The sequence below is a fragment of the Bos grunniens genome, chromosome 3 (assembly GCF_055505025.1).
Source record: "Bos grunniens cultivar Pamir isolate PY7600 chromosome 3, Bosgru_T2T1.0, whole genome shotgun sequence".
Classification (NCBI taxonomy): Eukaryota; Metazoa; Chordata; class Mammalia; order Artiodactyla; family Bovidae; genus Bos; species Bos grunniens.
In genome coordinates this window covers 17,925,397-17,936,456 of record NC_141167.1, presented here as the reverse complement: position 1 = coordinate 17,936,456, position 11,060 = coordinate 17,925,397, and the positions used below count along the sequence as shown (strand labels likewise).

The following is an 11,060-nucleotide window of genomic DNA, read 5'->3' as shown; positions in this document are numbered from 1 at the left end:
GGCATAAGAAGGAACAACAAGGATTTAGCCTGAACAGTTGCGGAAGTGGAGCCACCTTTTTTCCCATGTTGGGCAGACTGCAGACAAGAGGGTTATGGGCATTGAAATGTGTTTTGTGTGTTTTGCTCAAGTTTAAAGAGCCTGTTAAGGAGAAGATTCCTGAATCTGGAGTTCAGGGAGAGGTGGAGGTAGGAGTTGACATTTTGGAGGTTGCCATCGGCACATGGTGGGTGTTCAAAGCCAGGAAACTGAGGTCAGTGTAGACAGAAGAGGAGTCAGAAGACTGGGCCGGGCTGCAGGCAGCTGGAGGGCAGTGGGGTGCAACAGAGGACACGAGGACCAGCCATGAGCAGGGAGCCAAGACGTCTGGTCCTGGAAGCTGATGAGAGTGTTTCAGGAAGGAGGGGGTGAGCAGTGTCTAAAGCTGCTGAGAGGTTGAACAAGCTAAGAACCGGGAACCCGCTTTTGAATTTGGGGATGGACGTGGAGATCAGTGAGAACTTTAGCAAGAGATGTTTCAGTCGTCTTTCAAGTGAGAAGGGGAGGAGAATGAGTGGTGCTGGCAGGCGCAGACCACTCTTCTCAGGAATTTACTCGGGGGCAGGAGGAGCTGGAGGGAGATATGAAGGAACAGTTGTTTTTCAAGTTGGGAGACGGTCTGCTTATGGGAACCATCCTGTAGGGACAGTCACTATTCCTTTAGTCATTGGTGGTCTGTGTCCTGTTTGGATGACCCCCTTGCCTAATGAGGAAAGGACCACGCTAATGGAAAGAACTGCAACTTCATCCACATGCTGAGCTGGACAAGACTTTCACTTCCCACCACTTCCGGCTGTGTGATCTCTTGAGTGTGTTTCCTCACACACTCAAGGGCTATAACATGAGATTATAGCCCTTACCTCCTGGGATGGCTGAGAGTATCAATGAGGGAATATTCATAGAGAGCCTGGCATGACGCTTGACACACAGGAGATACTCAACATTACAGAAGACTAATCAGCCTGATTGTGGTCTTCCAGGAGTTTTCACTTCAAGGCAGATGAACTTCACAATTTCAAAGTATGCTAAACCATAGAGACAGCAGACTGTCTCAGTGTAGCGCATGAAAGGCCAGATGTTTTCAGCGGCAACAGAACTGGAATAAGTGCATATGGTTCGGTGGGTGAGTCCTGCCAGCAGCAGGAGGTGATGGCAGGGTCCAAGCTAAGATTGCTTGGCCTGTGTGTGTGACACATGCGCACAAGTGGATCAGCACTGGGGAAGGCTGCTTGAAGTAAAGGGAGAGCAGCCACAGGAGCATGAGAGGGGATCGAGGCAACTCAGCAAACTCAGGGAAGATCTGGACATGGAAGACGTCTGTCTCGACACTCTGGGCAGCTGGCAGAGCTCTCAGCAGGGGTGCCAAAGAGAGCCATTGCTCAGGACTGTTTGGAGAGGAGAAGAGGGCACTGCCAGACACCCTCACCCTGGTTTAGTTGTTGTTCAGTTGCTAAGTCATGTCCGACTCTTTGCAACCCCATGGACTGCAGCACGCCAGGCTCCCCTGTCCTTCACTATTTGGAGCTCGCTCAAACTCATGTTCATTGAGTCAGCGGTGCCATCCAACCATCTCATCCTCTGTCACCACCCCCTTCTCCTCCTGCCTTCAGTCTTTCCCAGAATCAGGGTCTTTTCAGTGAGTCAGTTCTTCACATCAGGTGGCCAAAGGATTGGAGCTTCAGTATCAGTTCTTCCAATGAATATTCAGGGTTGATTTCCTTTAGGATTGACTGGTTTGATCTCCTTGCTGTCCAAGGGACTCTCAGGAGTCTTCCCCAGCACCACAGTTTAAAACATCGGTTCTTCAGTGCTCAGCCTTCTTCATGGTCCAATTCTCACACCCATACATGACTACTGGAAAAGCTATAGCTTTGACTAGATGGACCTTTGTCGGCAAAGCATTGTCTCTGCTTTTTAATACACTGCCTAGGTTTGTCATAGCTTTTCTCTCAAGGAGAAAGCATCTTTTTGATTTCGTGGCTGCAGTTACTGTCCACAGTGATTTTGGAGCCCAAGAAAATAAAGTCTGTCACTGTTTCCACTTTTCCCCCATCTATTTGCCCTGAGTTAGTTGTGGGACACAGAAATGAGGCTGGTGGTAGGGCCAGCAGATCTCTTAGTCCTTGGGAAGGAGGCAAAGGAACGATGAGCCAAGTGCTGTGAAAGGAAATATGCAAAGAACATGAAGGATCCCAGATCAGAGCACCTGACCCTGCCGGAGTGGGCGAGACACTGAGGTGGCCACCCTGCTGGGTCACACTGGGGTGGCCACGCTGCTGGGTCACACTGGGGTGGCCACGCTGCTGGCGGCACTGCTTTCTAGCTGTGCCGCCTAGGGCAAGTCCTCTCCATTTTGAGCCTGGGATTCCACGGGAAAGTTAGACTCCAAGCTGGGGGGAGTTTGGCCAGCACCACCACCTGAGCCGCCAGCGTTTCAGATGGTGGCTGCAGAGAATGTGCTGGACGGCAACCAACTGAGTCAGACCCTCTTAACTGGCAGGGGGAAAGGACCGGGGGAGGTGCTCCTGTGTTCCACTGGGAGGGAGGCAGAAATGTCATCTCCACACCCATCAGTCAGTGGTCAGCACAGATCTACCTACTAAGCACCCGCCCCGCCAGGCACTGCCAGGCAGGAAGGGGCAGTGGGTCTTCAGCCACACAGGGTGAGAAGGCAGCCAACCTGCACCCAGGGTGAGAGGGCACGAGGGGGAGATCGCCTTGGAGGGGGCAGAGCCCTCATTAGCCACAATTCTTCAGGCGTATTATGTTTTCCAGAAGCACTTCTCACCCATTTTGATCCTTCTAAACTCCCTCATGACCCAGACAGATGAATGCTATTGTCTCTATTCTTCAGGTTGAGGACAAGAACCAGAGAAGCTAAGGGACTTGCCTAGCATCACACAGCTTTTCAGTGGCAGAGATAAAGCTAGGACCCCTAAGTTTCTTGTAATTTAAGTGAAAGCACTTTTTAAACAGTGAAGTGTGATACCCCAGGGAAGTTTCTAGTTAGCTCTTAATGGAGGCTGGGGTGGGTTCCTGAGCCTTGTTGCTTTCCCCACATGCCTGGGAGTTGCTGGACTGCAGGGGGCCATGGGAGTGGCAGAAGCCCTTGGTGGAGAAGCTGCGCCTGGTTAGGGAACTCAACTCCAGAAGCAGGATCTGGATTCCAAAGGGCTTTGGGACATGGGTGAGGGAAGGCCTTTGGGATAGGAGAGAATGTTTTGGTAGAACAGACTCAAGACCACAAGTAACAGAAGGGATAAGAGTTTCCAAGGGAGATGTGAGCATCATTGTGGATCATAAAGTGGGTCTGGTCCAGTGTGGGGAGGGCTTTGGGTGGGGGGCCTAGCCAGGAGGAGCGAGCAGTTCCTGAGTGCAGCTGGGTGACCCTAAGCATCTCGCTTCCTGTCTCTGATTCTCAGCTTTTCATTTGTCAGTGGAGGGCCGTGTAGTCCCTGATCTCCCGGACTGTGTGGCCTTGAGGATCCTAAGGCTCAGAGACCTGACTCAGGTGCTACTCGGGATCAGAATGACTCCTGGATCCTCCTTACAGAGGAATCCCTGCATCAGGCTGGAAGAGGGCTTCCCTGGTGGCTCAGCCATGAAGAATCCACCTGCCTTGCAGCAGACACAGTAGACACAGGTTCCATCCCTGGGTCTGGAAGATTCCCCAGGGGAGGAAATGTCAACCCACTCCAGTATTCTTGCCTGGAAAATCCCATGGACAGAGAAGCTTGGAGGACTACAATCCATAGGGTCACAAAGAGCTGGACATGGCTTAGCAACCTAACAACAAAGGCTGGGAGAAGCCAAGCCCAGCCGGGAGAGGGCAGTCAGTCCTTCAGGAATGAATAACTGCTGAGTGGCAGCCCCATGCAGGCAGTCCGCACTCTCTCAAACACTGGGCAGCTCTCTGGGTGATTCCATGAAGCTAATTAGATTTCATGAATCTAATTCCATGATTTAGAGGTGAGGACACAGCCTCCACAGCCAGCCAGCCAGCTCAGGCCCGTTCCTCCTGGTGCTGCAAGAAAGGTGGAGTGTGGACTAGACAGATCTGATAGGAAAGCACCCTGACCCCGGCTTCCTAGCTTGGGGTAGGTCACCTCTCTCAGTCTCGGTTCCTTATCCGTGAAGGGGCGCCCATCGTGTGAGGGGTTGTCTACGAATAGAGGGATAAGGCCTAGAAACCCTTGCCCGGAGTTTCCACTCTGGGCGCCAGGAGTCCCTTGCTCCTCTACATCCTTCTCTCGCTGTCTGTGGTGGAGGGATCAGAATTAGGGACTGACTGTACCATGGCTCTAGGCCCGGCTAGCTTTGGGGGACTCACAGGCGGCCCCAGGACAGCCAGATCCACGTGGCTCGGGACTTTCCAGATCTGAGGACCGCGGTGGGAGATGAGGGGGTGGGGGGAACAGTATCGGGAACCACAGGCCCAGCAGCTCCCACCGCCCCCAGCTGGCAGGCGCGGGGCCGCGGGCCATAACAGGGCCCACGCCCCGGCGGGCTCACAGGGCAGCATTGTCTGCAGAGCCTGGCACCCTCTCGTTTGCATAGCCACGTGAAGAATGCGAGGGAGCGGGCGGGGCTGCCCCTGCGGAGGGGTTCTGGGTGGAGGGTGCCTGGAGCCCAGGGTCAGCGGCAGGACCCTGCCTTCCCCCAGCGCAGCATGGGGAAAGGCGAGGCGAGTGGGACGCTTGGGTAGGAGCGGGTGCGGGGGCGAGGGTGGGGGCTGGCGGGAGCAGGAACAGGATTGTGACATTCCTCGGCACCCACGCCTGGGGAGCCGAACTGAACGTGAGGGGATTGCTAATGAGGTCGACGAGAGTTAAACATTCCCTTGCTCCAGAGGGCTGAGCTGGGACTGGAGAAAGGAGGAGAGGGGGCCTCTCAGAGGGGGCAACCTGAACCCCAGGAATGTGCAGAGGCCACTGCTCCCCACCAGGCTGTTCTAGAGCTAGGGGCCAGGGCCTGGTGCCTCAGGCCCCAGCAGGAGTGTTAAGCCAGCCAGCAAAGGGATTAGCAGCCTGAGCAGTCTGCCCTCCTTCAGGCTGATGCCAAAGGTTGGTGATATCTCCCACCTCCCTGCCAGGCTCCTGGCTGGCTGGCAGCCAGCTCTGTCCCAGCCTTCATGAGGTCTCTCTTCTGCCCCCGACCTCAGATCTCAAATAGACCCCCTGTTTGAGTGAGTCTGGCCCTCCCCTCTTTTGATACACATGGTCCCAGGGACCCAGGACCTCTCTCCCCAACATCCCCTCCCCAGCCCAGTCTCTCCATAGCTGACCTCAGAACCCGCTCCAAAAAGTTCTCCTTGATGTCTAACCCTAGTCTTACCGCCTGTAAATTGGAATTCTCTTTCCGTCCTACAGGCAAGGGACAGAAAACCCCAAGGGTCAGATCAACTGTGTGATGGCAACATCCATCATCTCAGGGCTGATGCTTGGGGTAGGAATGAGAAATTTAGGGCACTTGTATCAGCTTCTAAAGGGGTTCCCCTAGGGAAAAGGCCCTGAGAGCCAGCCTGGGTCACTCCTCCCAGCCCCTCCTTTCTCTATCCCTGGGGAGGGGAACCCACCTTGGCCACGCCCCACCCCACCCCCCACCCCAGGGGGCTGGGCAGGAGGAGCTTTGCTGGGGACCTTGCCCTGGCTTAGGCGGCTACTGTGGGCGGGCCCCTGGCCTTTCCAGCTTGGGCCTCCCCCTGCATTCTAGAGCCTGGATCTGCTGCCTTTGCTGCTGCCACTGCAGGGCTGCCGCCTCTCCTCTTCAGCCTCTGACCACTTGCTGCACCCCACCCTCCCACCCTGCTGCTCCTGTCACCTGGCCATGATCTCGGCCCCCCCAGGGATCCTGGCCCAGCCCTGAGCCCTGGAACCCCCAGTCCCCTCCCTTGGCCATGGCCAACTCCGGCCTTCAGCTCCTGGGCTACTTCCTGGCTATGGGTGGCTGGGTGGGCATCATCGCCAGCACAGCCCTGCCGCAGTGGAAGCAGTCCTCCTACGCGGGAGACGCTATCATCACCGCTGTGGGCCTCTACGAAGGGCTCTGGATGTCCTGCGCCTCCCAGAGCACCGGTCAGGTGCAGTGCAAGCTTTATGACTCGCTGCTCGCCCTGGAAGGTAGGCCTCATGCCCTCTGGGATGGGGAGGCGGGAAGTGGGGGTGGGGGGCCCGGAGCAGGCTTTCCCACAGTCTGCCATCTGCCCTGGGCTGCACTCGCCAGCCCCTGAGCCCGTGCACTGGTGAAGAGCCAGGTCAGCCTGTCCCCTGTCCGGGAACAGGGGTTCTAAGTTCTAGCAACTGTGGGTCCACATGCCGGCTCTGCCACTGCAGCCTTGAAGGAGTCCCTGACCCTCTATGTCCTCATCTGGAAAGGGGAGGACTAGGACTCTGGCAGGACTCTGGGAGGGTCGGAGGAGATGACTGCCGGCACTCAGAGGGGCTCGGTCAAGACCCCTCCCTCTGTTTCTCCCCACACTCTGTGCAGACACACGTGTGCACATATCTACTTGTCAGTCCTGCCACGTAGACAAGTGTGCGGGCACTAGGGTGCACCTACACACACACACACCGATTCAAGGGACGTGAACTTGAGCAAACTCCCGGAGATGGTGAGGGACAGGGAAGCCTGCATGCTGCAGTCCATGGGGTCTCAGAGTCAGACATGACTAACACACACACACAAGCGTGTGCATGTACACGCACGTCCACACACAGGCACCTGAGTAGGCAGGCAGTTCTCCTCCTCCTGAGGTGTGCGGCTGAGTCTGACAAGTTGGCTCATGAACAGACAGCACTATATAGCTCTACCCCAGCTGGGAGCCCACCCCCCGCCCTCTGCCCAGGGCCCCACAGGCCTGAGCCAGGCTACTGTCACATGGCCCCCGCCACGGCGGACCAGACAGGTCATCTGGCCTCCATCAGGGACCCAGATCCCCTGAGCTGCCCCTGGGCCCGGGACTGACCCCAGCAGCAGGCATCCAGCTACCATGGGTGACTCAAGGGGCAGAGGGAAAAGTGACCAGAGTCAGATCCCTCAACTCCTCCTTCTGCCGGATCTGAAAGGCCCCAGGAGAAGCTGCCTCCCAACCCCACTGCCTGCGAGGGCTGTGCCAGGCCCCAAGGGGTCGCCTGGTCAGAAAGCAGCAGATGGGAGAACTCATGCCCCCCGTCACCACACACTATCCCAAGGACCCCGCAAGCGAGAGTGAGTGGTGGAGTTCACTGGTGTGGCTCAGCTCCACACCCTGCTCTCACCCTCCCCATCCCCTCACACCTACGCAAGTAGCACCTCCAACTTCAGCTCCAGGCACCCCCATCTTGGGCTCCTCCCACCCGCCTACTTCTCCCACCCCCGGCTCAGTCCCTCCCGCTCCACCCAGGTCACATCCAGTCAGCACGAGCCCTGATGGTGGTGGCTGTGCTCCTGGGCTTCGTGGCCATGGTCCTCAGTGTCGTCGGCATGAAGTGCACCCGGGTCGGAGACAGCAACCCCATCGCCAAGGGCCGTGTCGCCATCGCTGGGGGTGCCCTCTTCCTCCTGGCGGGTAAGTGCCCAGCTCCTCCCCCACCATCTTGACCGTAGCAAGTAGCCCCATGCTGGCTGGTCATCTGGGGGCCGGAGCAGAGCTGAGACCTCCCTCCCCTGTCCTTAGGCCTCTGCACTTTGACGGCCGTCTCATGGTATGCCACCCTGGTGACCCAGGAGTTCTTCAACCCCAGCACACCTGTCAATGCCAGGTGAGTGCCAGGACATGACTTGAGCCATGGCTGGGCCTCTCGCTCCACCTTCTCTGAGGCCACTGGCCTTCGTCCAGCAGGGTGCCTGGAGGGGAAACAAGGGACAGGCCCCAGGAGCTGTCTCTGAGAAGTTCTTTGGCGTGGGGAGCAGACAGCATGTGGCTGGGCCCTCCAACGGGGCGGGAGGCCTATGGAAGCCACCCCAAGGGGTAATGCCCTGGCTCTTGATTTAAATCCCAGCTCCACACAGGCTGTCTGTCTGACTGGCAAGTTCCTTAATCTTTCCGTGTCTGATTTCCTGCCCTGGAACATGCAACTAGGACCAGGGACACAGCTTAGTGTGGTTGTGAGGGTTCTGTGAGATGGTGCAGGTAAGGGACCTAGCACAGTGCCTGGGTTCTTATTTCTGTAGGAGGCACAATGACTTTGAGCCAAAGAGATGAGGTTGGAAAAGTCTTAAGGGAAGATGGCAGAGGCCCTTGCAGCCATAGGAAGCTGTGTTTCCCCCCTCTAGGGGTGGAAGGCAGGACAATCCCTCTGGCTGTGGTGTGAGAATGATGGGGAGTGGGCAAGGCCAGTAAGGTTCTGTTGTAGAGGTCTAGAGCAGAGGGCTTAGGGCTGAGGGGCAGAGATACTTAGAGGCTAAAATGGTCAGGACTTGTAAGGTCAAGGTGTGGGGGCCAAATAAGGGGCTCTGTGAAGGGACTGGCCCCTCCCCTTACCTCTCAGCTCTGCCAGGAGCAGAGAATGGGACAGTCTCAACCCCAGATATCCCAACAGACCTTGAGGCCTGGGGTGGAGGATGAGGAGAGATGGCTGGGTCATTGCAGTCTGGAGGGCTCCCTGGAGGAGGCAGCAATATGGAGAGGGGAGGAAAAGGAGACTTCAGGATGAGGTTCAATCCCCGAGGCTGGCAGCTGTAACCACAAAAACCTGCGAAGCAAGAGGTAGCCCAGCTCAGAGACGCCAGGCTGACACTCAGCCTGTTCCTTCAGCATTCCTCAAGGTTGCCCGAATCGCAGGCCCTGTGCTGGGCCCTGGGGACATAGATGAATCCGGTGCTGTCTGCCCTTAAGGTGCTCCCCAGGGAGCCAGACAAGCAAGGAACTGATCAGCCACCATGTGAGAGTCAGTGCCAGGTGGCGAGCAAAGCGGTCAGGGAAAGCTGCTGGAGGAGGTGGTATCTACACTGGGTCCGGGAGGCAGAGGGGACGCAGGTAGGGGACACTCCAGCAGGGGGCGCCTCGGAAACAAAGGTGGCTGCAGAGGGGACGCCGGGCTGTCCCACCTAGTCTAGGGGTGGAGAGGCTGGAGTGCCAGATGGAAAAGGCGGAGGAGTCTGGCCTTCCCCAGAGGGCAGTGAGAGCCCAGTGGCGAGTTCCGTGGGCCAGACCATGACCAAGAGAGGTGGCTGGACTGCTCCGTTCCTCCCCTCCCTGACCCCCGCTCCCCCTCCCCCCCAGCCCCCCTCCCCAGCCACACACACCCCACCTTGCACTGGCCAGAGGAGGAAAGAGGCCCGAGGTTGCACGGAGCAGACCAGCCTGGGCCTGGGTCACTCTGGGTCTGTGGTGTTGATGTGCTGCGACAGGGGCTGAAGAAAGGATGTGCGTTCATCCCAACTTCCTCAGATGTGGGTTCACCCCAGCTTCCCCAGAGAGCCCAAGGAGGCTTGTGAGGCCCCAGCCTCCGCTCCCCATGCCCTGCCCACCCTCCGCTCTGCCAGGCAGAGGCTGGGAGGCCCCCGGGGGAGGTCGGGGCGGGGCGGGGGTAGGCACAGTCACACCTGATGGCGTCCTCCACCCCTCGCAGGTACGAGTTCGGCCCAGCCCTGTTTGTGGGCTGGGCAGCCGCAGGCCTGGCCCTGCTGGGCGGCTCCTTCCTCTGCTGCACGTGTCCGGAGCCGGAACGAGCCAACAACAGCCCGCAGCCCTACCGGCCAGGCCCCTCCACGGCTGCCCGAGAGTACGTCTGAGCCTGCCCAGCACCCGCCGGCCTGTGCGGCACCCCGGGTGGGGCCAGGAGGGCTCGGGGGGTCCCCCAGGTCGGTTAGGGCTCTGAGCAGCTTGTCCCCAACCTAGGCACCCAGTCTGCGTTCTGAGACTTAGACCCAGACATTCAGAGAGAGGCAGGAGGCAGGCCTCAGCCCTCCTGTGCTGCTGGGGCCAGGGCCAGGGCCAGGTACAAGCAGGGACCTGTCCACACCCCAGCCAGCTGCAGTTCCTTTCATGGCCACTTATTCACTCATCCGCTGGTTGAGTGAGTGACTACTCTGTGCTGGGCCTGGAGGACGCAGCAATAAAGACGCCCTGGAGGTGGCCAGAGCCCATTGTCCCCCTGGCCCACGGGGCTTCTCACAACCCCAGGAAGGAAGTAACGTCAGGATGACACTTGTCCCCGATTACACACACAAGGAAGTGGGTTCAGAGAGACCAGGAGGCGTGGCCCTGCTGCCTCTGAATTCAGGTCTTCCAGTATGCCTGGAGCTGCGTGGACACTCACACAGATGGCTGAGCGAGGCCATGTCACCCCTGCCCCAGAAATGGGCTCCCGCCGCAGGGCTGCTGTGAATTGCACTTGCCAGTCCCTGGGTCTGGGCCTGAACCCCACAGCCCCTGCCCCAGCCCCGCTGCCCTCTGCTCACCCCACTAACTAGCTCTCCTCTCTTTTGACTTTCAGACCAGTTGTTAAATTGCCCGCCTCCACCAAGGGCCCCCTGGGTGTGTAATGTCCAGGTCCCCAGCCTGGCTCTGCCCCGCCTTGCCACACCTAGACTATGGGCTTGATATTTTTTTTGGAAAGAAAAGTGAACATCCAGCTCCGAGTGTGGTGTCATTTGATCCGTCTCTGGTACGGCAGAGCTGGACCCTGGGCTCCTTGGGCACAAAGACGGGGAGACAGGTCCAGTAAGCGTTACACAGCACATGCGAGCTGAGCAGGATCCTCCCTGACCGTCCTTAGGTTGGCACCAGCACCTCCTTGGTCAGAGACGCAGCCCTGCTGCTCTGGCTGTCCTGGAGGCCTCCTGGGAAAGGGGGTGATCCCAGGGAGGCCCTCTCACTTGCAGCTCAGGGTCAGAGCTGGGTGAGAGCCCACCGAGAGCCCTCCAGGAGTTGGCTGCCTGGAGAAGTGCCTGAGGGAAGGACGGTAGGGTCTTGCAGGAGTGGCGGAAACTCTGCTCCCAGCCCAGTGCTGCCACCTCTCCCACACCCACACCCCTCTTCCTCTCCAGTCTGCTGAGACCCCACTGTTTCTGCCCTGGAACCAGAGTAGGGAGGGGCA

The 11,060-nt window shown here is 58.2% G+C and overlaps 1 protein-coding gene across 1 annotated transcript; it reads left to right on the top strand.

Moving 5' to 3' along the window:
- The first annotated feature begins 5,716 nt into the window (after window positions 1-5,716).
- CLDN19 (claudin 19) lies at window positions 5,717-10,595 on the top strand. Its single transcript, XM_086382797.1, has 5 exons — window positions 5,717-6,158; window positions 7,421-7,585; window positions 7,694-7,778; window positions 9,591-9,743; window positions 10,458-10,595. Exons 1-5 carry the CDS (start codon window positions 5,936-5,938, stop codon window positions 10,504-10,506), a joined length of 675 nt encoding a protein of 224 aa, XP_086238923.1. The 5' UTR covers window positions 5,717-5,935; the 3' UTR covers window positions 10,507-10,595.
- The last annotated feature ends 465 nt before the right edge of the window (window positions 10,596-11,060 follow it).

Bases quoted from the DNA above. Each gene is read 5' to 3' on its own strand.
- CLDN19 (XM_086382797.1), top strand. From the start codon at position 5,936: ATGGCCAACTCCGGCCTTCAGCTCCTGGGCTACTTCCTGGCTATGGGT. The intron at 7,586-7,693 runs GTAAGTGCCCAG...CCCTGTCCTTAG, and splicing joins TGCCCTCTTCCTCCTGGCGG to GCCTCTGCACTTTGACGGCC. The intron at 7,779-9,590 runs GTGAGTGCCAGG...CACCCCTCGCAG, and splicing joins AGCACACCTGTCAATGCCAG to GTACGAGTTCGGCCCAGCCC.